Source organism: Pan paniscus, chromosome 17 (genome assembly GCF_029289425.2).
Source record: "Pan paniscus chromosome 17, NHGRI_mPanPan1-v2.0_pri, whole genome shotgun sequence".
NCBI classification, from domain to species: Eukaryota; Metazoa; Chordata; class Mammalia; order Primates; family Hominidae; genus Pan; species Pan paniscus.
Genome location: NC_073266.2, coordinates 65,688,487 through 65,712,597, shown reverse-complemented (window position 1 = coordinate 65,712,597; position 24,111 = coordinate 65,688,487). Strand labels below are relative to the sequence as shown.

The 24,111-nt window shown below is 48.3% G+C and overlaps 1 protein-coding gene, 1 long non-coding RNA gene and 1 other non-coding gene across 5 annotated transcripts in view; 2 read left to right on the top strand and 1 right to left on the bottom strand.

Moving 5' to 3' along the window:
* ZBTB7C (zinc finger and BTB domain containing 7C) overlaps positions 1 to 24,111 on the top strand; it is a 386,078-nt gene that overhangs the window by 227,485 nt on the left and 134,482 nt on the right. The window contains exon 4 of one of the 3 annotated variants that reach the window (XM_055102785.2): positions 20,633 to 20,755. The exons of 1 other annotated variant lie outside the window; for it this stretch is intronic. In XM_055102785.2, the coding sequence (XP_054958760.1) occupies positions 20,745 to 20,755 (11 nt within the window). In that variant the 5' untranslated portion in view covers positions 20,633 to 20,744. Of the gene's footprint in view, positions 1 to 20,628; positions 20,756 to 24,111 lie in introns of all 3 variants that reach the window. One more of the 3 variants, XM_034943640.3, reaches the window with a different exon arrangement.
* Positions 361 to 24,029, bottom strand: LOC117976792 (uncharacterized). The gene is made up of 5 exons (XR_008621974.2): positions 23,009 to 24,029; positions 16,881 to 17,007; positions 7,892 to 7,938; positions 4,371 to 4,522; positions 361 to 3,681 (listed from the first exon to the last, which is right to left on the bottom strand). It is a non-coding gene; the product is annotated as an uncharacterized LOC117976792 (long non-coding RNA).
* LOC112437843 (U6 spliceosomal RNA) lies at positions 15,966 to 16,072 on the top strand. The gene has a single exon (XR_003026344.1). It is a non-coding gene; the product is annotated as a U6 spliceosomal RNA (small nuclear RNA).

Genomic DNA, 24,111 nt, shown 5'->3' with positions numbered 1-24,111 from the left:
AGCTTCCTCCCTTGGGGTGGAGCTGAACCCAGGAATGTAAGGCACTGAATTGGAAGAGGGTGGTTTGAACCCTGGCTCTGCCCTCTAAGTGGAGAATGTTCCCACTGGCTCATGAAAGAGTCACTCCCTTGACTCGATTCCTGTGCGGGAGAGCAGGACTCTAGAAAAAAGAGAGATGTGCATTTTTTTTTTACTTGGGGCCACAAACAGTTTGTACAGTTCCAAGTTTGCTGCTAGGTTGACCCCCTATTCAGAACAGTAAATTCTCACAGAGGCCATTTAACAGTGTGTTAAACTAAGTGCAGTCACAGGAGCCAATCCATTAATCAATCTGAGAATGTCATTAATCACCAGATGCCAGGCAGCACCTGGAAGCTCTGGGAAATCCACGAGAAGCAGCAGGCATTGGCTCTGTTTTGGAGGAGCTTTCAGTCCAGTGCAGGAAGAGAAGACACCTGCATATGAGACAAAGAACTTTATGACCAGGTGTGTGCACCAGCTCTGGCTGGCATGGCCCGGGCAGAAATGCTGGGGATGGGAAATGGTTAGGGAAGACTTCCTGGAGAAGGAGAGGCTTGAACTGGACTGATGGAGGAGGGAGGCTATTCCAGGAAGGAAGGAACAGGGGTGGATGCCTATGTGGAGGATGGTGTAGGCATGGATCTGAGGGTGGGAGGGGAGAAGATGCTGGTGAGGTTGGACAGGGCCAGGTGCTGGAGGGCTTGGCATGGCTTCAGGAATGGTCCAGATGCAAAGAATCAGGATGGAATAAAGGATTCTTCACCTATGTAAATGAAATTTAGTTTCTGCCTGTTTGTCGGCCACTCCACGATATGAAAATGGCTGCATGAATTTTTCACAAACTTGAGGTTGTATTTGAGATCAATCTATACACTGAGTAGATTCCAGGAAATCTGCATTGGAGATACTCCCTTTGTCTCAGAGAGAGAGAGGGAATGAGAAAGACACAGAGAGAGAGAGAGAGAGAGAAAATTCCCCACACAGCTGCAGCCAAGGGCCACCAGAGCCCTGTGAGGACAGTAATGGGGCCACATCTTGAGCTCGTGGCGGACAGTCACCAATACAGGACTCCCAATTGTCCACTTGCCTTTCCCCCAGAGCCACTTCTCACACAGGGAGCTCTAGGTACTGTGCTCAGGATGAGGGGCAGCTGGGATATATTTATTTAATGATGATTAATTAATATTTGTCCCAAGCAAGCAGGAGAAGGTAGCTAGTTATAAATCTACATAACAACAGCCAGTATTCACATTGGATGAGCAATTCGCAGCACTCTTGATGGTACTGCCTCATAGGTGCTTTACAAAGGCTCTGTCCAGTATTCCCATTTTGCAGATGAAGAAACTGAGGCTCAGAATCATTCAATATTTGCTCTAGTTTGCTCTGCTAGTAAGTGGTAGAGCTGCCTAAGACGTCCACACTGACTTTCCGCTGCACATAACTGGACTTTGCTCAGATTATGCAACAGGTCCTTTTGGCTCAGCCCTTGCCTCCTGCTTATTCATCCTGGGGAAGAAGAGTCATCATTGTGCTGCGCCACGGGGTCCAGTTGTCAGAACTCTGTCTGTTCTGGATGTCCATGTTTTGCTGTTGCTGGCTTTCGTGGGCTGTATTATGTCAGACTGGTGGTCTTCGGCAAGGCAGGAAGGTGGTTATGGTGCTGCCTTCAAGGAGGAAGGCTCACGTGTGCTTCCAGCTCCTGGGACAACTCTCTGAAAAGATGCTGGAGGGCTTCATTTTGAGCCACTGGTGACTGACTTAGGTTGGGCTTCCTAGAAGCAGAGCCTGAGTCAGTTTTCAGTGGGATGTGATGTATCCAGGGAGAGCTCTTAGGAAACACTTGTCAAGGAGAGAGGGAAGCAGGGTAAAGAAGCAAGAGCTGAGTGGGAATGTGGTCTCAGGGCAGGTCTCCCTGGGTCTGGTCCACATCAACTGCACTGCAGTGATGTCTGACTTGGAGGCAGGGGGCAGGGCTTGTGTGTCCCCTTATTTGTCAGCAGCTGCCCCCAGAGTGTTGCTGGTGGTGCAGCTTCCAAGGCATCACTTCAACCAAGAGCAAGGACCCGAGAATGTCATGAGTGAAAGCTGTGTACCACACTCAGCAGCTGGGGAGTAGGTACAGAGACCTGGGCAGGGCATCAATTGCTTTTATACTCATGCGTGTGAGCACCACTCTTGTCAAGACAGCCAAATGTCATTTTCACTGACCTGGCAGTAATTTTCATTGCAGTAAGATTGTATTTTGGGAGTATAGGTATTAAAATAGAAATCAATCCCAAAGTCTGTTTTTTTAACTGAAAATAACATGTGCTTTTTTAACTGGAATTTTATTCTTAACAGACAGTATCGTCTCAAGGCTCTAAATTCAAAAGTACCAGAAGGTATATTGTAAAATGTCTCCCCTCTACCTCTGGCCTCAAGCAGGCTGCTGTCCTAGAGACAACCAATATTGCCAGAGTTTTGTGTTACTTTCCAATGATAGTCTACAACCAACAAGATTGTGGTTTAGATTCCAAAATTTTGGTGAATCTGATGCAGTATAGAAAGGTGCCACCTTCTTGGGTCTTTAGAGTCAGCAGTTGGGGTTATTCCAGAAGGGATTGAGCTGAAATAGGCCTTTTCTTTGGAGAGGGAGCAATTAATAGCCTGATTCAGCTCTCAGTGGAATGTTTAAAATGCATAAGAACTTTACAAACGTTTTCGAACTCTTTAGAGTTACTATATAAACAATTGATATAGGAATTGAAAATTATTTTTACTTCTAATTGCAAATAATTATTTTTATTTCTCATTGCAAATAATAATTATTTAAAGCAAATTATACATAAAATTTAAATTATTATTTAAAGCAAATTATTTGAGATACCGCATGACAGCCCCTGGAATTCCCAAATATTTAAAATAATTTAAAATTTCACTAACTTCACTATTTAGTGCAAATTATTGAGGTCTCCCTGCATTTATTATCTGATGTCATTTGCATATTGTGTATTCTGTTTCCAAAGTGCATTTAGATTTCCTGCATTGTCAGCACCGTGTGAGTTTTCACTGTGGTTTCCTTTTATGAAGTGACTTGACTATAATTTGGAGGTACTTCCTCAACACAGGATCTGGTCCAAGATGGAATGGGTTCTTTTGGTGGCGAGCCCCCTCTGGTAGAAGGGGCTGAAACAGGAGCTAGGTCATCTGTCAGCACAGTTACACAGCTGATCCACACTGCCTGACAACAGGCTTAGAAGATGTCTAAGGTCCTGTCATAGCTGAGTCTCCTCTGTGAATCTTTGGTATCATCATGGCATTTTTAGGCCATTTACCTCACTTGAATTCCAGGCTGTGGGGCTCACACCGGACACTTACCTTCTGAAGTTTGGTCTTGAATGCTCTGTTCAATGCCAGTATACATTTTCCAAATTGAGCTTATTTTATAATCGTGGAGGCCTGGCAGATATGTTTTTCTCTTGCAAGCAAGCTCCCTTCTTTCAGTTCTCCTTCATGTTTACACTCTCTCTCAGGTTACAAGAAAATCCTCTAACTTGTTCATGACCTGTTCCAGCCCGGAGACAGATGTTGGTGGCACCCCCATGAGGCAATGAAAAAAAATCTCATTTCCGTTCAAGAAATAGAATCATTATCTTGATTGAAATAATATCTTTCCTCAACCTGCAACCAGATAAAGCATCAAATTGGTGGAGTTTCCTTATCACTGCACAGAGTTTGCAGGACACAGAATAATGGCCTGTCAGCTGCCTCTGGTGGGGTGGGTGCTGTAATACAGAGCCCACAGCTCCTGGCCTGGTTTGGATTATACGATGTCTGGTGCGATGTAAAATAATTCAATTAATGACAAATATCATTATATTAAAAGGAGAAGGTAGTATAAACCCTAAAACAGAATAAGCAATAAAGGCAGCTACAACTATTATAGTGGTTGTTTTTAGTAGACACATCTAACATGCATAGGCAATTGTGGGGGTGACTGAAGGCTACAGATGTTTATATCCTTTAAGGATGTAAGTACTCTGGAACCTGCAACCCCACTAGGCCTAAGATTCCAGGGCTTCAGTGGGAGTAAGGGGGTGACTGAGCTTGAGAAGGTGGACGAGGTCCTAGTTTTGGGTAGAAAACAGGACAGCCAGAGGGCAGCAAGCTGATATATTTGGGAAGGGAGCTGAAAGAGCTGTGGGTAGGGAGGCAGGGGGTCTGGGTTCCAGTCCTGATTCGCCGTCATTGTCATGCAGCTTTGGGCTCTTGGGGCCTCAGTCACCTCTTTGTTCAGAAAGGATAACATGGGGGTACCAGGAGAAGGAGGCAAGGCAATGTTTGTGCAAAGCCCAGGATAGTGGCTGTACCTTTGATCCTTCCTGTCCCTTGTCCACTGAGTGGGGAGGCTCTGCTACAGCCCAGGCAGGTCTGCCAGGTGGTAAAATGCTGATTCCCACAAACACTCTATTCTTATGCACTGCTCAGCTCACAGCACTCCTGCATGGAAGGTTTCCTTAGCCTTAGAGAGCAAGGGGATAGAGTGTCATTCATATGAACAGCATTAGCTCAGAGTCCAGTCCAGTCCAGTCCTTGCTATCTGCTTTCCCCGTGGTTTGGCCTCAGTTCCCTCTTCTATGAAGATAAAGGGGTGACTCAAGGATCTCAGTGGCTCACCTTTCTAAGCAACTACTCTGTAACAGGCACTATTTCAACCATTTTACATTTATTAATTAACATAATCCTCACAACAATCCTATGCATTGGAAACTTACACTATCTGCTTTTTACAAGTGAAAAGTAACAGCGAGGTTAAGTAACTTGTCCAAGGTCACACAGCCAGTAAGTGCTATAATTGGAATCTGAAGCCAAGCAGTCTGGTTAGAAAACTTAAAATGGACTGCATCAGGACTAAATAACAGTTCAAACAGCCTGGGCTTTCGTCAGACCCTAAACCATAATCCTATGATACAGAGAAGCAGCAATAATAATTATATCTTTGTGATGTTCTAGGAGGCTGTAGAGATTGTTCCTACACCTGGTGGGAGGTTGAATGATATTCTGACTAAGATACCTGATCCTGGTAGCTCAGATCTCTTGCCGTGGATCCCGTAAAAGTGTTGCTAGCTGTATATACACTAGAACACCAAGGTATGCAGGCCTTACCCTCCCACTTACTTGCCCTCATCTGGCCCACCCCCCTCACCCTACAGAGCCCTCCTGGGCCCTTGGGGCTGTGCTGTCTGCCAAGACTTCCCCAGAGAAGGAAACCATCCCTCCCAAACACCACCCATGCCTGCTTCATTTCCCTCTCTCTCCAGGCATGGCATAGGTGACATGAAAGCTTCTGTCTCCAGACCCTTGTCTTCAAGAGGAGTGCTGGCCTGTCAGTGAGCGTGCCTGATTACCATGGTAATCACCAGCGAATGGTGTGATTTTATAATACATTTCCATCTGAAATATGAACAGGTGTGCTGGGGAAATCAACATTTATCAACAAGAAGGTCTAGGGAGATTAATATTGAATTTAGGATTGCTCAAGGAAATGGATGGGAGGAAGGAAGGAGGGAAGGAGGGAAGGAAAGGAAGGAAGGAAGGAAGGAGAAATATCTTCCTTGCAGGGAAGGAAGGAAGGGAGGGAGGGAGGGAAAGAAGGAAGGAAGGAAGGAAGGAAGGAAGGAAGGAAGGAAGGAAGGGAAGGAAGGAAAGGAAGGAAGGAAACGAAGGAAGGGGAAATATCTTCCTTGCAAGGAAGGTAGGGAGGGAGGGAGGGAGGGAGGGAAGGAAGGAAGCAGGGAAGGAAGGAAGGGGAAATATCTTCCTTGCAAGGAAGGAAGGGAGGGAGGGAAGGAAGGAAGCAAGGAAGGAAGCAGGGAAGGAAGGAAGGAAGCAGGGTAGGAAGGAAGGGAGGGAGGAAGGAAGGAGAAATATCTTCCTTGCAGGAAGGAAGGGAGGGAGGGAGGGAAGGAAGGAAGGAAGGAAGGAAGGAAGGAAGGAGAAATATCTTCCTTGAAGGGAAGGGAGGAAGGAAGGAAGGAAGGAAATAAGGAAGGGAGGGAGGGAGAGAAGAAGGAGAAATATCTTCCTTGCAGTGAAGGGAGGAAGGAAGGAAGGGAGAGAGGGAGGGAGAGAGGGAGGGAGGGATACCTTCCTCGCAGGGAAGGAAGGAAGGAAGGAAGGAGAGAGAAATATCTTCTTTGCAGTCGAGGGCATTCCAGACTGACTTCTGACCACTCCCCCAGCAGATGCTCCTTTCCTGTCCCTCCCGAGATGGTCTCCCACCCTGGCTTCCAAGCTGGTCACTCACATTCCTCCCGGCTCTTCCCTTTTCTCTCTCCTTCCTGGTGCTTAACCACCTGTCCGATCCCACCAGCCCTGGGAAGCCCACCCAGCCCCCAGGAATCTCTGCCTCCTTGAGCACCTGAAGCCCCCACATTCCCCACATCCAGCGTAGGAGAGTCTTTCTCCACAGCTGGCTGGAAGGCCCCCAAGTGACATGCATTCATCTGCTGTGTAACTCGGCCACCAGGCACAAGCCTTGCTCAGCCATGCAGGATCCCTATTGGTTGGGGACTCTGGTCCCATCTACAGTCCTCAGAAAAGACAAGCCTCTGTTGAGCTAAGAACTTCTCTGTTTACTTAGGGCCCCAAGTGAAAACATCAGGCCAACCTCTGGGTGGCTCTAGAGCAGAGCGCCACAGCCAGATTGGTTTGTTCCTGCTGGAGAAATGGAATTATCTGCATTATGGTATTCCTTCCAGAAGTAAGGGCAGCAGAGGGCATCCAAGGAAACGGCAAGGCAGTTTGATCTTTAAGTCTCAGGGTCCCTGGCATTGTCCCCTCCACCCACTTCAAAATCAATGAATATGAGAAGCCACACTCCTGGGACCAGGAGGGGTCCTCCTGCTGCTCCATGGCCACCCTTGGCAGGGGAGAGGTAGGGCCCCAGAAGAGGCAGCCTTGCCCAGAGGGCCCTGGCACAGTGGGACACATGATGGGCTCCACTGCTTTGTCCTGGATCTGTCAGTGTCTCAGACACAGAGCAGGCCAGGGTTTTTCTGTCATTACAAGCAGGAGAACAGAATGGACCTGATAGAGGCTTCCACATGAAAGGCCTTCGTCTTTACTTTCAAGTAGACAATGCATCAGAGAAGTTGCCAGACCCGCTCTGACGATACGACAGGCATCAGCTAATATTTTGATTTTAATAGAATGAATAATAAAGAGCCCCAAGTGTCTCTCAGAACTAATTTTGAAGAACATATTCTGCCACATGTCCCTCTAGTTGGATCAGGCTCCTAAAGAGATCATAACAAAAGGTTTAAACCAAAAAAAGAAAGAAAGAAAGGTATTCCTCCACCAACTTTTCTCTCTTTTAATTTCCTTCTTGTAATGCTTCTCACAGAACAGTAACTTATGAAAAGATGAAATGAAGTTGGAACAAGAAGCAGCAGGCAGAAGAGGCCCGACGTGGTAGCCCTTGCTTTTGTTCTGCAGTGCGAATGGCTTCGCAGCAGATCCCCTCCCTGAGATGCCCTCCCTGAGATGCCCTCCCTGAGCATGGCAATGTGGGGCCTCCCGTGCAGACAAGTACCAAATACATTAAGGGAGAGGGCACTGCCTCCCTCCACAGGGGTCCGCATGAGTCAGGGGCATGGCAGGAAACAGGTGGCAAACTTCAGTTCGTAGACAATTTGGAGAGTTGAGTTCAAAGGCCAGTGCCAGTGCAGGGAACTCTCAAGACCCAGTGAAGTACCCCAGGTCTGTGAACACTGGGGAGCTGTTACACCCAGGGGCACTAAAGGGACAAGGAGAGGGAGGGGCTGGGCAAGGAGAGGGAGGGGCTGCTGGAAGTAGAGACAGTGAGGGTGGGGTGGAGGGGCCACCTTACCAGGGCTGTGACCTCTGGTCCAGGGATACAGCTGGTCTGAGGCCTCCCTGGAGAAAGGGATACAAGGCATTAAACACCCCAACTCTAAACCCCAAACTCCCTTCCTCCATTCTCCACCTAGGGCCCTACAGGCTGAGCTGACAGGAGGCCAGAGGCAAGGGAGCCCGTTGCTGTGTCTGCAGTGGTCGGCCTCCCAGGGCACAAGAAGAGCAGAGTAGGGTGGGAGGGACAAGTGGAAGACAACAGCACAGGCCTTGGCCCCAAGTTCTTGGACCCAAGAACTTGGCCCCAAGTTCACAACAGGCCAGGCCTGGCCTGAGGGGCGATTTCATGGCCTCCAAGAAAGTCCACAGCTCACAGACACACACACACAAACACAAACACACACATGCGTATACACACACACACGCACACACCCTCCTGTTGGCCAGGAATTATAGTTCCTTTTGCCAGGAACACAAGAATGATGGCACTGTCACAAAATGTTTCCCTGGAAGAGGAGAGATGGGGCCATAAATGAATCCACACTGAAATGCCACCTCGGGTCCCTTACTCAAAGAAGGAGCTGAAGGAGGAGACTAGAATAGTTCTAGCAAGGTGTCACAGGAGTCACCAGGAGGGGGCCTTGAAGAAGTGCCAGCCAAAAGGAAAGGCTTTTGCAGGTGAGGGCAAGTGGTCAAGGCAGAGAGCAGGAGGGCCTGAGTTCTAGAAGCTGAGGCCTGAGGGTGAAGCAGGAGGGCGAGGGGACCACTTTGCTGGTGGAAGCCACCCTCCAGCTGGCCCTGCTTGTTCTTGGCTCATGGTCCTGCTCCAGGCCAGAAGTGGCTCTTGGAAATGTAGACAGCTCTCAGCTCTGTGCCCTAAAGGGGTTTATGCTGATGAAAACACTACCAGTGAAGTAATAGTTCCCGTAGATGTCCAGCACACCCTATGGGGGGCCTGGGCCAAGTTCTTGCAGGCATCATCTCTTTTAATTGTCCCAAGACCATGAGGTGGACATGGCCCCACAGGAGGGAGCAGAGACGCGAGAGGTCAAGTGAATTCTCCAAGGCCACACACTGAACCCAGATGGGTTTGATTAGGAACTCCTCCTTGGCCTGGCTGCCTGCTGGCAGTCCCCTGGCTGAGGAGAGTCCACTCCTACAGAGAAGAGAGCATCTTTCAAATATTGGAACATACATTTAAATTTTTTATTTGGGAAAAATTTTAAATTACAGAGAAACTGCAAACAAAAATAATCCAAAGAATATCCTTATATTCTTATATCTCAGATTTACCTGCTGTTAACATTTTACAGCACTTGCTTAATCATTTGTGTTCTTTCTTACACATACACACACACACACACACACGTGATTTCCTGAACCATTTGAAGGTAAGTTCACCCCTACATACTTCAGCATGTGTTTCCCAAGGATAGGTATATTCTCTGACATAATCATAGCATGGTTGACCAATACATTTAACATTTATACAACACTTTAATCTAATCTATTCTTTGTATCCTGATTTTGTCAGTTAACTTCATAATGTTCTCCCCAGCATTTCTCCCTCCAGTAGATCTCATCTAGGGTTGGATATTGCATTTAGTTGTGTCTCTTTATCTCCTTTAATCTGGAACCTTTTCACAGCCTTTCTTTGTCTTTTATGACATGGACATCTTTGAAGAATACAATGCCCCCACTTATTTGTAAGACAGTATATTCCTCATGTTGAATTTGTCTGATGTTTCCTCGTGATTAGAATCCAGGTTATGTATTCTTGGACAGAACCCTGCATAAGCCCTCTTGGTTCTTCTCAGGGCATCATCAGGAGGCCCTCATTGGTGATGTTAATTTTGATCTCTCAGTCCAGGCAGTGTCTGATTTCTCCATTATAGGATGATTTTTTTTTCTCCCTTGGAACTAGCAAGTGGTCTATGGGGAGACATTTTAAAACCATGCAGTACCCTGCTCCTCATCAGTCTCTCCCTAAATGTAGCACCCATTGATGACTTTTGGCCCATCCAATCATTAACATGAGGTTGCACAATGATGCATTTCCAACTCCAGCACTGCCTCCATTCTTGCCAATGGGCCCTTTGCATTCTACTGTAAGCAACAGAATGTTTTTATTTATTGTCTGCATAGAATGATGAACTCTGGTTTTTCCAATGGTTTAGTATTTCTCACCTATGATATTTTAATACACCACTATCCCTATTTTGAGTATGTTCTTACTTTCTGGTATGAGAAGAGATTTCCAGGCTTATCTTGCACCTAACCTGCACTAGCCCTGGAATCAGTAATTTCTCTGGGGGGCTCTGGTTCCTTTTAGCGAGGAATGGTATTAGACATCCAGATCTGGGTTTGCTCGTTGCTGGGTATATTTGCACCTTGGGGCCCTTTCAGGGGACAAAACTAGGAAATACATGCATCCATACACCTATACATCCATGTACTATTCACCCATACACATGCACACACACTGACATATTTGTATTTTAGAAATCGTGAATCCATACCAATACCTCTAATTCCAATCCATTTCTACATGGTTGTTTCCTGCCTTCCCCATCTCATAATTACATGTCCTTCTTCAGCAGTGAAACCTGGGCTCCCCAAACTGTCAACAAAATTCACTCCTTTGCTCATCCTATATTACATCTAAAAATACTCTCAGAATTGTTTCACCCAAATCACTACAACCAACAAACCTTCCTCTCATCCCCACCTCACCATGCCATGTTCATAAATTACTAGGATTAGTCTTTCCTTCCTGATTTTTTCTGTCCTTCAGTGTGGTTATAGTATTTATTTGAACTACAGTTAGGTTCCTTTTTTTTCAGTTTGAGGGATTTTTTTCCTTCTCATTCCTATTAAATTAATTTTTAAAAATATGTAGGACATGAACATGCTTTCAGAAGTCAAATAGAAAGGTACAGTTGGAGATAGAAGGTATAGTTGGAGATAGAAAGGTATAGTTGGAGATATACAGAAAGGTATAGTTGGAGATATGTCACTCTCTTCTGTAACCCATTGCTTCCTTGTAGGTAACCAATTTAATTGTTTTCTGCTTATGCATCTATTTATTTGTGTAAAGAGAAGCAAAATTATATGTTGTCTTATTTCCCCTTTCTCATAGAAAAGGTAGCACTATATATAGATAGATAGGTAGGTAGGTAAATACAGATTTAGATGTATTTACATTTTACTTTATTCATTCAGTAATATTTCCTGGCAGTCACTTCATATCAGTCCATAGAGGTCTTCCTCACTCTTTTTTACAGCTGCATAATACTCCATCATGTGTATGTGTGATGGTTTATTCACTTGCTCTCTTACGGATGACCACTTAGGTAGCTTCTCATATTCTGCAATTACCTAATGCTACAATGCTTGTGCATGTGTGTTTCATATGCTTGGGATTCTAAAAATGGGATTATCAAGTTGAAGAGGATGTAGTTTTGTTAGGCGTTGCCAGATTCCCCTCCATGGGGTTGTGTCAGTTGCATTCCTGTTTTCCCACAACCTTGCCAACAGACGTTATTGTCAAGTTTTGGAATTCTTGCCAATCTCACTGGTAAGAAATGGTATCTCATTGTAATTTTAGTTTTCATTTTTTTATTATGAGTGAAGTTGAAAATTTTTCATATGTTTAATGATCATTTTTAATATTGCATTTTGTGAATTGTCTTTATATCTTGTCCATTTGCTATTGGGTTTTTGTTCTTTGTCCCTCAATTTTTAAGAATCTTTTATACACTAAGCCCTTTGTCTATGATATATGTGACAAATAGTTTCTCCCAGTTTATTATTTGCCTGTGACTTTACGTATGGGATTTGCCATATAAATTTGTTTGTATAGTCAAATTATCCAATCTTTTCTTCTTACAGCCAGGTTATAGAAGAATTCACCCATGTGGAAACGTAATTTTTAATGGCTATACAGTGCTAAACCATAATTTTCATATAGATTCTAAAAGATGAATTGGAATTCCAGGTTGATGGGGTGGAGGATGAAGGAGGGCAGATGGGGAGCCAATTTGGAAGTTGGAGCAAGCCCTGTTGATTTTAGGATGGGGACAGGGGACAAGTGGTGTCTGCCCTGTAGTGATGGACATTCACACGAGGCATCAAGATCAGTCCCCGTGACACAGTCCAGTGACAGGACCTACCAGGAAGGGCTGTGGACTTTGGAGGAGGGAGAGGTCCTTTGGGTTGGGCATTGAGTCTCTGGGGCAGGGCCAGGACAAGGATGAGGCAAGTGAGGCACTCAGTGTAAAATTTAAGGAGGTGCTCACTCTCAGGAGCATGCAAGTGCAGGCCTGGCACCTGACAGTGAGTGCCTCCTTAAATGTGGTGCCCTAGGGCCTCACCTGCCTCCCACTACTGCCTACTCTTCCTTGGAGAGAAGGACTTGCCAGGCCTTGGAAAGATACAAGTTGAATGGATGGGAAGGGCGGACGTATCATAGACCCTGAGACTGTGTGTGGAAGAAGCAGTCCATCCATGAGGGACTGGCCCAGTTAGGAGTGGTGTGGTGCTAGAAGGGTGGGCTGGGAGGAGTTTGGATTTTATCCTGAAGGTCCTGGGAAACCACTGCAGGACTTTAAGAAATTATGCCAAACTGGGGGAAATGGGGATGATAACAGCCACTTCCCAGAGTTAATATCAAGATTAAATGAGATAATCCACATAAACCTTTTCAGTTGGCGTGGGGCCTGATGTGGAGTGGATGCTTAATCATCATGAGTTTCTTGGACTTTGAGGGGATCTACTGATTTTCTTAATCAGGTTTTGGGTCTAACAGCAGGACTGTTCAAATCACAAGGTAGGAATAGACAATTAGCAAAACTTGAAGTAAACTAACTGTCCACTCCTGTCTGGCAACATCTTGGGAAGAGGAAGATGGCACGTTCAAGAACTAGAGGAAAGTCGGAGCTTTCAAGTTGCTCCAAGGCCTCCATTCTCAGAACAGAAACCAAGGCCTGGGAAGGCTCTGCAGTGAGTTACTCTGCAGTGAGTTCATGGCTGTGCCAGAGGCTGCTGTTCCACCCCACAGTCCCCTCCCACCACCCCCTAGACAGTGCCTGTGCTCCTCTGTCTCTGCAAGAGGCCTTCCCGACCATCTGTGTCTCCTCCCTGAACTGTGCTGACCCTGAAAACAGAAAAAGCGAGAAGCAGACAGGACCAGGCGGCCCTTCCCACCCCCACTGTGGCAGGCTGGCCTGGGACAGAGCAGCAAGTCCAAGGCCCTCTTCGCCCTGGGCCAGCTCCCTGAGGGAGGGGCCGCCCAAGGAACTGAGGGCTGTCATTGCCCTCGACTTGCCAGCCCAGTGAAGGCCATTCCCTGTGGCCCCGTGGGTCACGTCAGTCAAGTGTTTGGGAAAAATAAGTGTGCAACGATGTGGCGGGTGCGTCCTTCAGAGCTCGCTGGTCTCCCTCTCCCCCAGCTCCCACTGATGGAGGCCAGGAGGTCACCCGAGTCTCCCAAACACACTCATGGAGACAGGGCACACAGACTCCGCTCCCAGCTCCCAACCCTTCCACCTGCTTCAGGCCTGCAGCTCCGGCTGAGAAACCTAACAGGTCCTGGGCAGATTCCCAGCCGCCAGCCCTCCCTGCACCCCTGCCTGCTCCACCAGGCTGTGCAAATGGCTGCCTGACGGGCCATCATGACATTTAAGGGCACTGGGAAGCCTCTGATGCAGACCCATCTTCCCACCCATCTTCCCACTAGCTTAAAATCCATCCTCAATGCATCCTTAGCCTCATCATGTCCTGTCTGTGGCCGAATCCACTGCCACCTCTTCCCAGATGCCTTTCTCAAACTACAGAGGAACAGTGACCTTCTTCCTCTGCCTGCAGCCTACACAATAGGTTTCAGCTTTGGGTGCAGGCCTGGCCACGTCTGTTTCTTGTCCCAGGTAGCTGTGAACAAAACTGTCTGCCTCTTTCAGTATGAACTACCCAAGAGCTGGAGCTACTTCTTATTCGGCTTTGAAATCCCCAAATGCGTGGACTGAGTGGCTGACATGAAAACGGAAAGACCACAGTCTTCAGAGACTGGAAGGATTAAGCTTGAAGTCTGGCCTGATACTTGCCAAGTGGCTTCAGGGAAGCCACTTAAATTGTCTGAGCCTCCATTTTCTCATCCATTCAATAGGATGATGGTATCTACCTTGTAGGGCTGTTGCCCCACATAAAGTAGTCAGAGTGCCCAGCCCAGGAGCTAGGACCTGGCAGGCACCTGTTGCTTCATTCACAGATGCCTACTGTGTGCCTGCTCTGGGCCAGCCTCCAGGGCAGCCATGGAGACAGCAAGCTAGGACTCAAGCACAGTTCCGGAAGCCTCTGCTGAGAGCCCTCTGTCTGGGTTGTGCTGGGGCTGGGGCTGCAGGAATGGGTACAGCATCCCTGCCCTCCAGGCACTAATGGTCATTCCCATCATGGGCACAGTGGATTTTCCAGGCTCCTTCCAGCCGCATAGTTGCTGAGATCAGCTCCTAGAATTTGGTGATGGATGATTCCTGGGATATTCTTCCTAGAGTGAAGGGCCTGGCCTAGGTAGGGGAAGTGAGGGCTGGAAGGAGAGAGGAATTCAGAAGAAAGAAGGCTGAGTGCCTGACCTCAAAGAGTGCCCAGTGTGGCATGCCCATTGCTCTCCAGGAGGGGGTGAGATGGCCAAAGCCAGCCTGGGTTCCTCCTTTAGGGAAAATAGGTATCAGCCAGCTGGGGGAAGAAGCCACAAGCTGGGCTTTGTCCTCTTGTTTAACTTGGGGCCAGGCCTGTGAGCACTGGATCATGGGGCTCCAAGGCTCAGGCAGGGCCAGAGAAAGAGTTAAGTGAGACCTGGTACCATCTTCTTCTACTGCCAAGGGAGTCTGTGGGTCCAGGTCCAGCAGATTGGGACCTACCAACCTTAGGTTCCAGATTCTAATGCCCCACTTTCAGGTAGGTGGCTGGTAAGAGACAGTTGAGTGTAGGCTGTAGGCAGAACCCAGGGCACAGCTCCTTGTAGGATCAGAAAGTGAAGGGTCCCTGCCCTGTGGGGCAGGGGGAGGGCTAGTCCTGGCAAAGGCACCACACTCCCATGAAAGGCCTGGACAGCAACCACAGAGGCCTCTGCAGTCGTACAGTGGCGGGGGGGTTCTCTGTCATCTGTCAGTGCAGAGGGGACAGGTGCAGAGGAGTGGGGTGGGCCTAGTGAGGTGAGTGAACTGAGGAAGGCTCTGGGAGAGGCACCTGTGGATCCCAGGCTTTGAATGACTTCATAGGTGTGGAGGGGATCTCCCAAGAGTACCTGCTTACTCTGTTAAGGTGTCAATGGCTCTTTTTCTCCTCCTGGCCTCCTCTAAAGGTCTGAGGACCAGTGGGAGGGCTGGCCCCATCCCCTAATCCAACATCCCAGCCATGTCTTCCTGAACATGTCTGAAAATGCTCATCCCTGAGGCTGCCCCGGGTTTGGTGAGCTCCTCTGGGTGGGAAGTTTCTTTGTGTTCATGATGCCTCTCTGCCTCCCCTCAAATCCAGCATTCCTGCAGGTGGGTGGATCTCAGAGACCCCAGCTCTCACCTCAGTCTGCGCATCCTTCTCTGGAGAGGCTGCCAGGCCCCCCAAGAGCTGTGATGGATGAGTCCCTGTTCAGGTCCAGATGCCCCCTGCAGAATAGGAAGACTGGATACTAGTTAGCCCATGGGGTGTGGGTAGAGGGCTTCTTTGGCACAGGCCTGGCAAGCAGGTGCCCATCATTCAGCACAGTAAGAATGCTGAGGCAGGGTCTTTGGTCCACTTACTGGTGATATAGTGGAAGGCAGTTAAGCAGCTGGGAACCCCATCACCCCATTGCACAGGCCATGAGGGCACCCTTGAGGCGGATTTTGCTGGGGGAAGTTGGCCTTTGTGGGGAGTGCAGTTCCAGTGTGGCTTTCAGTGAATAGATAATGAGGTGACATTTTAATTGTGTTTCTGTTAGGTCAGGAGAGGTGAGGGGTGGGAGAGTAGACGGAGTCAGGGAAACACAGAGACCTTCTGTCCACTCTCCCTCATAACAGAGAGAACAGAGACTTTATCATCCAAAATGGGATACTTTTGTGCTCGCTTCAGCAGCACATATACTAGAATAGGAATGATACAGAGAAGATTAGCATGGCCCCTGTTCAAGGAAGACACACAAATTCGTGAAGCAGTCCATATTTTTAAGAAAAAAAAAGGGACACTTTTGATAGTAAAAGTGGGCATTATTATAATCGTAAGAGAAAACAGATGTGAAATGGGACTTTCCCTGGAAAACACGAGACTTCATGAGCCAGTATGCTTGGCTGTGTTTTCTCCTCTCCATTTGCCCTTGATAAAGAAGGAAGTGGACGGCACAGTGTTTGCCAGTTATTAATGGGTCATATGGCCTGTGGCACGACACTTCACCTTTCTGACCCTCGGCTCCCTCATCCATAGTTTCCTTCATTCATTCTGTAACTATTATTTTGTACCTTCCATGTGCAACACAGTGTGCCAGGTGCTGCGAGTTCAAAAGTGACGATGGCAGGGCCGCAGTGCTGTTAGCTCCCTGGGGTCCCTGACCTCTCCGGAGACACAGCTCTAGCCCATGAAGTCGTGTGATCTAGTTTGGGGAGCTGAAACCGTTAAGTAACAGAGGGTAAGGCTGTCTCTGAAATATGTCCAATTGAGTGGTAAGGACAATGGTAAGGCAAGGGGACTGGGAGGTGAGGAGTACTGTGCCCACTTTATGGAAAAGGAACCCAGTATGCAAAAAGATGGGACAATGCGTGCAGCAGCATGCAGGAGGAGGTAGAATCCTAACCTGCGTTGCCTGAAAATAAAGTCAGTACACTTTCTTACCTTTCTATTGTGTAGCCCTTGCCTGCTCCCCATGCCCCATGCAGCCATCTGGACAGCAGACCCTGTGGTACACATAGACCCCCTTGGGGACAGGGCAAGTGCCCCAGACCAGTTGCAACATTCACCAAGGGCTGCCAGGGGTGTCTTACCTCAGCCACTTCCCTTCTGTTTGCTCAGATTCCACAGCTGAGAAGTTGATCCAATAAATCTTCTGCTTCTAATCTTCCAGAGAGGTGAGGGTCAAGGAGAAAGATGTGATGAGTGTTCTGAGCTGCTCTGAGAAGGGGGATAGGTATAAGAAGCCATGTTTATGCCTGATGCAAGAGGCAGAAGACCAACATTATCCTTTACGCAACTTCCACGAAAATATAAACTAGAACATTGTCCCAAACATGGAAAATGATTTGCTGAGTCTTACAGGACAGGTGATAAGCTTTCAAGTCCTCTAGCTCTTTAATCTAGTGTCCCTTACCTACAAGATCTGCCTTCCCCTATTTCTTCTTCAGCACCTAAGAGTTGGTGTTTACATTTTATTAATAAAAATCATTGGTGAGATTGAGCAACTTAAATCATGTTAGTGGACACTTATATTTCATGTTCTTCCTTATTGATGTATAGGAGCTCTTTGTATATCGTAGATTTAAACCTATGTCTGTAACTTATAATGCAAATATTTTCTCCCAGTCTGTTTTTAACTTGGATTGTGGTATTTTTGTAATCAAATCCACCACTTTTCCCCCTTATAACTTGTGGGGTTTGTTTCATGTTTAGAAAAACCTGCACATCAACCACATATTTGTCTAACAAAAATTTGCCAGTTTCCAGATCTGAAAACTTTGGTGCAGGGATCCCAGGAGGTTGCCTTGCAGCAAGTAAGCCTTTTCCAAGGACCTCTTTGCAGGGAGCCTCTGACCGAAAGGCCCAGGACAGCTTAATCAGCCTGGGCCTCACCCTGAACCCTCACACAGCACCTGTGCTCTTGCCAAGCTCTGCCCTTTGCTCCCCATGGGTTGGAGCCTGATAAGAAGCTCAGTGAAGCGAATATTGACTGTGGCACCCTTAGAGTGTGTTGTCCTGGTCACCAAGGCCAAATCAAAGCATGTGGACTTGTTTTTCCTTTTGATAGTCCTTTCCCCTCCCTTCTTTCTTCCCGACACTCTGAAAGGGATCTGAAACCCTACTAAAGCTGTTTTATGTGGGCAGGCACCTTTATCCAACTGTTGCTGCTCTTATGGAAAACTTTTCACAGAGCTGAATACAGAAAATGATCTTTTCAAACATACCGTTCTGTGTAATTTTATAAGCTCTGTAGTCATTGCTCTAGCATCTTCTCAAAGAAACCTTGAAACCCTGTGGCTGCTGTGTTATACAAGAAGCAAGAAACTCAAGTAACCAGAAAAGGACTATTAATCCTGTTTGGGCTCATCCTCACTAATTCATTGTTTCTGGCAAGGGGGAGAAAGGTTGCTTTGAAAAGTTTCTTGGAAGGACCCAGAGTCTACTGGCGCATGCGCGCGCGCACACACACACACACACACACACACACACACACACACACACACACACACACACACACACACACACCCTAGCAATGCAGTGGCCTGCATTTAACATTTCCAAATAGGTAACTCAAGTGTTAGGTCTGTGCTCAGTCTGGTTGCCTTTGATGTCCCCCATACCTTAGTGCCACAGGCTTTCAGGGTGCATTTCTTTGTTGGGATGCAGGGCTGAGTAACAGTTAACGCCAAAGAGAAAAAGCAAGAGATGGAGGCCCCAGCACAGGAGCAGCTGGAAGGAGGAAAGAGCTGGGCCAAAGGCTCAGAATAGCTGAGTTCTGGCGCCAAAGGGTGAAAAGGGCAGAGGAAATGGGTAGGCTGGGGCCTGTGGGAGGGGCAGGTTGGACTGGGAGGGGAAGTGAAGGCGGTTGTGAGAGATCACTTGTCCGTGGAAAGCTTTCAAAGTGGAGATTCAGGAGTGGGCGGGAAGCCTGGAAGGGTGGAGGAAGGGTCTGGATATTGCCTCCGGCCAAGGAAGGACCGGACACAGGACTACCTCCGGATGGCCATTGTGCAGAGAGCAGGCACAGACAGCTTGGGTAGAAGGGCAGCACGAGGTTCTGAGGACCAGAGAAGGGCAGGGCTGAGCAGGCTCTGCTTTGTGCTTCCAGCTGAGGTTGAGGTCAGAGGAAGAGGCCTCTTCCTGGGGCTGGGGGCTGTGAGTGGGGAAACAGCCTCAAGAGCTTACCCCCCTCCAGTAAGGACAACACAACTGAGCCACCTTCTAGCTTAGGAGGTGCCCAATAGGTGCCAGAGGCTTGTTCCAGTGGGGACAGCAGCTTCCAGGCGCACTTCAGCAAAACCATCACCAAATGTGCCCAATATGGTCCATCTACAGCTCGCCCCTGGCTGCCTGTGGCAGTGTAGTGCCCAGGCCCCTGGACGCTTTGCGGGTCACTCCTTGGCCCGTCTCCCCCCCTGCTGGAAACTCCTTTTTCTTGCCCCCTAACATTGCTGCTTCACTGGTCCTGTCCGTAACGCTGAGGACCAGGCCAGGTGCTTCTACCTGCTGGGGACCGGGGACCCTGAGCTTCCACAGGACTGGCCCTCCCTGTGATGACATCACTCATGTCGGGACTCCCACCCCAACGGCATTCCTTGGAGGGAGGCAGGGAGAAACCGGGGGTCTGAGAAGCTGAGAAGTCCAGCTTACTGGGGAAAAGAGTTAACTCTGCAGACACAAAGGGCAACAAGATATTGTGTGATTCTTCTTCTATGAAGCATCTATGATAGGCAAATTCTTCCTACCCAGTGTTCTTATTTCTCCCAAAATAAACAAATAAATAAATAAATAGAAGAAGCAAATTCTTAGAGATGAAAAGTAGATTAGTGGTACCAAGGTTCAGAGGAGGGGAACGTTGGGAAGTTATTGCTTAACAGTTACAGAGTTTTTGTTTGGGTTGATGAAAAAGTCTTGGAAATAGTGGTGATGGTTGTACAACACTGTGAATGTACTCAATGCCACGGAATTTCACCTTAAAATGGTTAAAATAGCAACATTTATGTTACACATATATAAATATAAACATTTACCACAATTTAAAAAAAAAATTATTCTCCTATAAAGAAGTAATCAAAGAGCTCAGTCAAAAAAATCTGGGAAAAACGTATTATGCAGTGTGCCAGACAGGCATGCCATACTGTTAATAAGAATATCTGGTCATTTTAAAAAGAGGGAAAGATCAGCTTTGAATCCAGGCCCTACTAGCTCGGCATGCAGGCCTCTCCCCACCCTTTACCCAAGTTTCCTCATCTGTAAAATGAGGCTTACGTGGCGAGAATATGTATGCTGGTCACAGAGCTGTGCAGACCCTGCAAAGAGGGGCTGTTGTGGTTACGATGTTCAAGTTCCCCATTCCTATTAAGCAGCTCAAGTTCTCAGAGCCAGGGAGGGGATTCATGTTGGCTGGACTCCAGGGCTTTATTTTGAAGTTAACCTTGAGGGCATAGCATTTGGTAGTGGGCGGGGTGTGGAAGGAGCAGAGGTTGGGGGGCAGTGGCGGTGAGGGACAGGGGCTTTTGAAAGCTCATTGCACAACAGGAACAGAGGGAAAGGCTTTGTCTTCAAAGGTGTCCCAGCAGTTACAACAAGGACTACAGCAGGTGCTGATGAGGCCGCAGTTTGGGAGTCTGATCCCTAACAAGGCCAGGTCCCCTCTCTCTGCCCAAGTTTGCTCCCTGGATACAGAGGAGGACCTGGGCCATAGAGTATGGGCAGCTCCGCGGGGCGATTCTTGCTCATCACTGGACACTCATTGTCTCTGAAGGACGGGCTACGTCGGAGTGTTGTCTTAGATTCGAATGCATGAGGAACTGGAATAATCAGTAACATTTCTCCCAGACAGAGCTGCTCTGAGCTGTGGGCCAACAGGAGGCTGGGAGCTCTCCTCTAAATTGCTTTGTGACCTTGGACAAGAACCCTCCCCTTCCTGGACTGCAAATTTCCTCCTCTGTAAAATGAAGGGTTGGTGAGTGTCCCTGTAATGCTGGGATTTTGTAACCATACTTGTTTGTGGGAATGTGTTCAAGCACAAGGTGATCTACCTCTTGATCAGCAACAGGATGTATAGAATTGTTTTGGCTTAAGATTTCCTAAGAAGTAATATAACCCTGCTCCCTTTGCCAGCTGGGTGACCTCAGTCAAGCTACTTGACCTTTCTGTGTCTCTCTATTTTCATTTGTAAAATAAGGACAACAACAATCCCAACTTGGTGGCATGTAGGGGGTGGGGGCTCGTGGTGAGGACTAAATGAGTTAATATGTCTAAAGTCATCTGAACAGTATCTAGCATACAGTAGGTGCTTAATAAATGTCTGGAGCTCCTTCCAAGTGCACAGCACTTACAGTGGTTAAGTTATTCACACTCTAGGTTATGCTGAGCTTTCTGAGAGATCCAGAGAAGGCAGGGAGGCCCATTCTCTGCATTCAAGGGGCTTACTAGCCTTTACTTAGAGATGCAAAAAAAAGCGCTTATGAAACAACAGCCAACAAGAAAATGCATCATCCAAGTGCTGGAGGGGTCCTGGTGGGTTAAAGAAGGAGGATCATGAGGTAAGCACTTGATCTGAACCATGGGTAGACAGGGAGACAGAAGGGAAATCTAGCAGATGAGTATGTTTGTGTATACATATGTATGTGTGTGAGTATGAGTGGTGTTGTGACTGTGTGTATGGGTTAGCATGAGAGTGTGTGTATGTGCATGTTTGCCAAAAGAGCATGAACAAAGGCTTACCCTGGAATGAGAAGTCTGAGTCTTCAGCTCCCCTAGGCAGCACCACATTTTGTGGTTGTGTTGCGGCCACATGCTCCTCTCCCGCTTGTTGCTGGGACCGGGAACATGCCTGCCTGTGAGTCCAGGAGCAAGCCCTTGTGCATAACCCGGGGTGTGATTAATTTAATTATTTCAAAAGCCCCTTTGGTATTTCATGAGGGTCATGCCCCTGGCTGTGGGCTTGAATACAACTGCAGCAGGTTTCAATAAAATCAATTAATTTAATTTGATTTGGTTTTATGTACTTGGAGCTGGTGCCTCTTGAACTCAGTATGAAAATTATTGCAGAATAAAAATGCATATTAGTACTCAGAGCCCAGTGTCCTTGGACTCTTCGTGGAGCCTGCAGTGCTGATCACAAAGGCAAATCCCCTCTGACCTGGCAGGAGCCTCTGCCAACTGTCCACCTAGTTAACCCCCTCCAGCTCCAGACAGTGCTTATGGCAGCTCCTGGGCTGTTTGGAGTGTTCTTCTCACTTCCCAAAGCACTTTCTTATCTGGTAGTGAAGCTAAGGCATTTCCATTTTGCATTCGTGAAATGGACTCAAAGAGACTTTGGATGGCCTTGGTCACTAGCTTACTGGTTTTTTTGTTGTCCCTCTTAATGAAACTAATTGAAGCAATATGGTGCAGTGGATTGAAAGGCAGCTCTGCCTCTCAAGAGACACATGAACTTGGGCAAGTCCTTTCACTTCTCTGGGCTTTCTTTGTCTGTAAGAGGGCTGGACATCTGCTTGAAAGGCTGATTCCAGCTGTCAGAATCACACAATCAGTGGGACAGCTGGTCTTCCTGAGCTGCTTTGGGGAGCCTGTCCCACTGTTAAGCCCCACTCCATTTCCATTTCATCCAAGAGGGCTCCCAGCCAGTTCATGGAATGGGTGATGGGATTGAAGATGGGCCCTGCACTCTCCAGGAGTGGCTTCTCCCCTACATTGCTAGGATCAGAGCAAATGTTGCTTTCAAGAAGGGAGGAGCTCAGGGGCCTAGAAAGCATCTGACCAGCCCACTATTTTACAGATGAGGGAACCCAGCTTCAGAGTCACACAGCCACTGTCCAGGGCCATGCTCATGCCCAGCCACATTCACAGTTATTATAAAGGGGGGAGATTTTGCTCAGGGCTCATTTTCCAACTGTCCTTTTCATTCTTTTCTCCTGTCAGGATGGGAGAGAGATGGCCAAGCCATCTTTGGGGCCTCTCCAATAAAGCAGATGCTGACATCAGTCATTCCAGCGCCCCTACATCCCTTCTCAGGCCCAGTAGCTGCCGCTTCACTGAGGACCAACGGGCCCCATTCGGAAACATCCCCCACCGGTGCCTGACATCCCACCCTTAGCAGTTTCATTCTCCTAGACAGGAGGGCCTGCCCTCCCTCAGCCCTTCCTACTGACTGCATGCTGAGCATGAACGGTCATCCTCCTCAGTGACATTTTTCTCCCATAGGTCTTACCTGCCCAGAGCTCTTCTGTAGCAGAAACCGAGCCTGTCCTCTCCATCCTGCGTCTCTTATTTACTGAGAGGCACTATTGTGTGCTGAGAACTGCCCTGGGCACTCCCTGTACATTATCTCATTGAATCCAGCATTGGCCCCGGAAGATGGGCATTACGGTCCCTATTTTCCTGTGGGGGAACTTCAGCTCAGAGAGGAGACAGAATTTTACAAGGTCACACACAGCTATGAAGTGACAGGGCCAGGATTCAACCCCACATCTAACTCCAAGACTCTTGGACCATACCATGTGATCTCCCTCGCGCATAGGAGGTGCTTAACAGATCCTTAATGACCATGTAGCCAATACGTCCCTCTGCCAAACCCCAAATGTGGGGGAAGAGGTAATAATAGTAACAACTGTCTATGAAGTCCCTATTATGTGCCAGGCACCAAACCGCAGCACTCAGTGAGGTGAATACTACTACTATCTCAATTTTACAGATGCAACAACTGAGGCATAGAGAAGTCACTTGCCCAAGGTCACCCAGCAGGTAGGTGAGCTGGGCTTCAGTGCGGCCCTGCCTCGGAGGTGGAGTCCCTGCCTCCATTCTGTTGCTGGATCCTCCTTTAGCTCCCCGTGGCTCTGTTTCCGGTAGAAGGTAGAAGGCTGCAGGGAAGGAGGCTGGGGCCAGGGGTGGTGTTTGCGCCTCGGGGACGCCTGCAGCTGGCACTGCCCTCCACCCAGCTGATAACTGCAGCCGGGTCTGGCACGAAGCCCTGCCTGGAGGTGGGCGGCCGGCGGCGGCGGGGGGTCTGGCTCTGCGTTCGCCCCTCTCAGCCCCGCCTCGCCCCCTGCGGGGTCAGTGCGGGTCCCGCCCGCCTGGGCAGGCGCCGGCCTCTCAGGCGGTAACCGGGTAACCGTGGCCAGGGGCGGTGCCGCGCCGGGCCGCGGCCTCCCGGGGAGGCGGGCGGGTGGGGAGGTCGAGCTGGAGCGATGTGAGAATGCGGAGGAGAGGCCCGGGAAACAGGCTGCGGCCGCGGGGAGGGGCGCCCGGGAGGAGGGCGATGGCTCCCGCGGGAGGAGAGAGAGGCCGCGGGGGCGCAGAGTGGAGGGAGAGGGC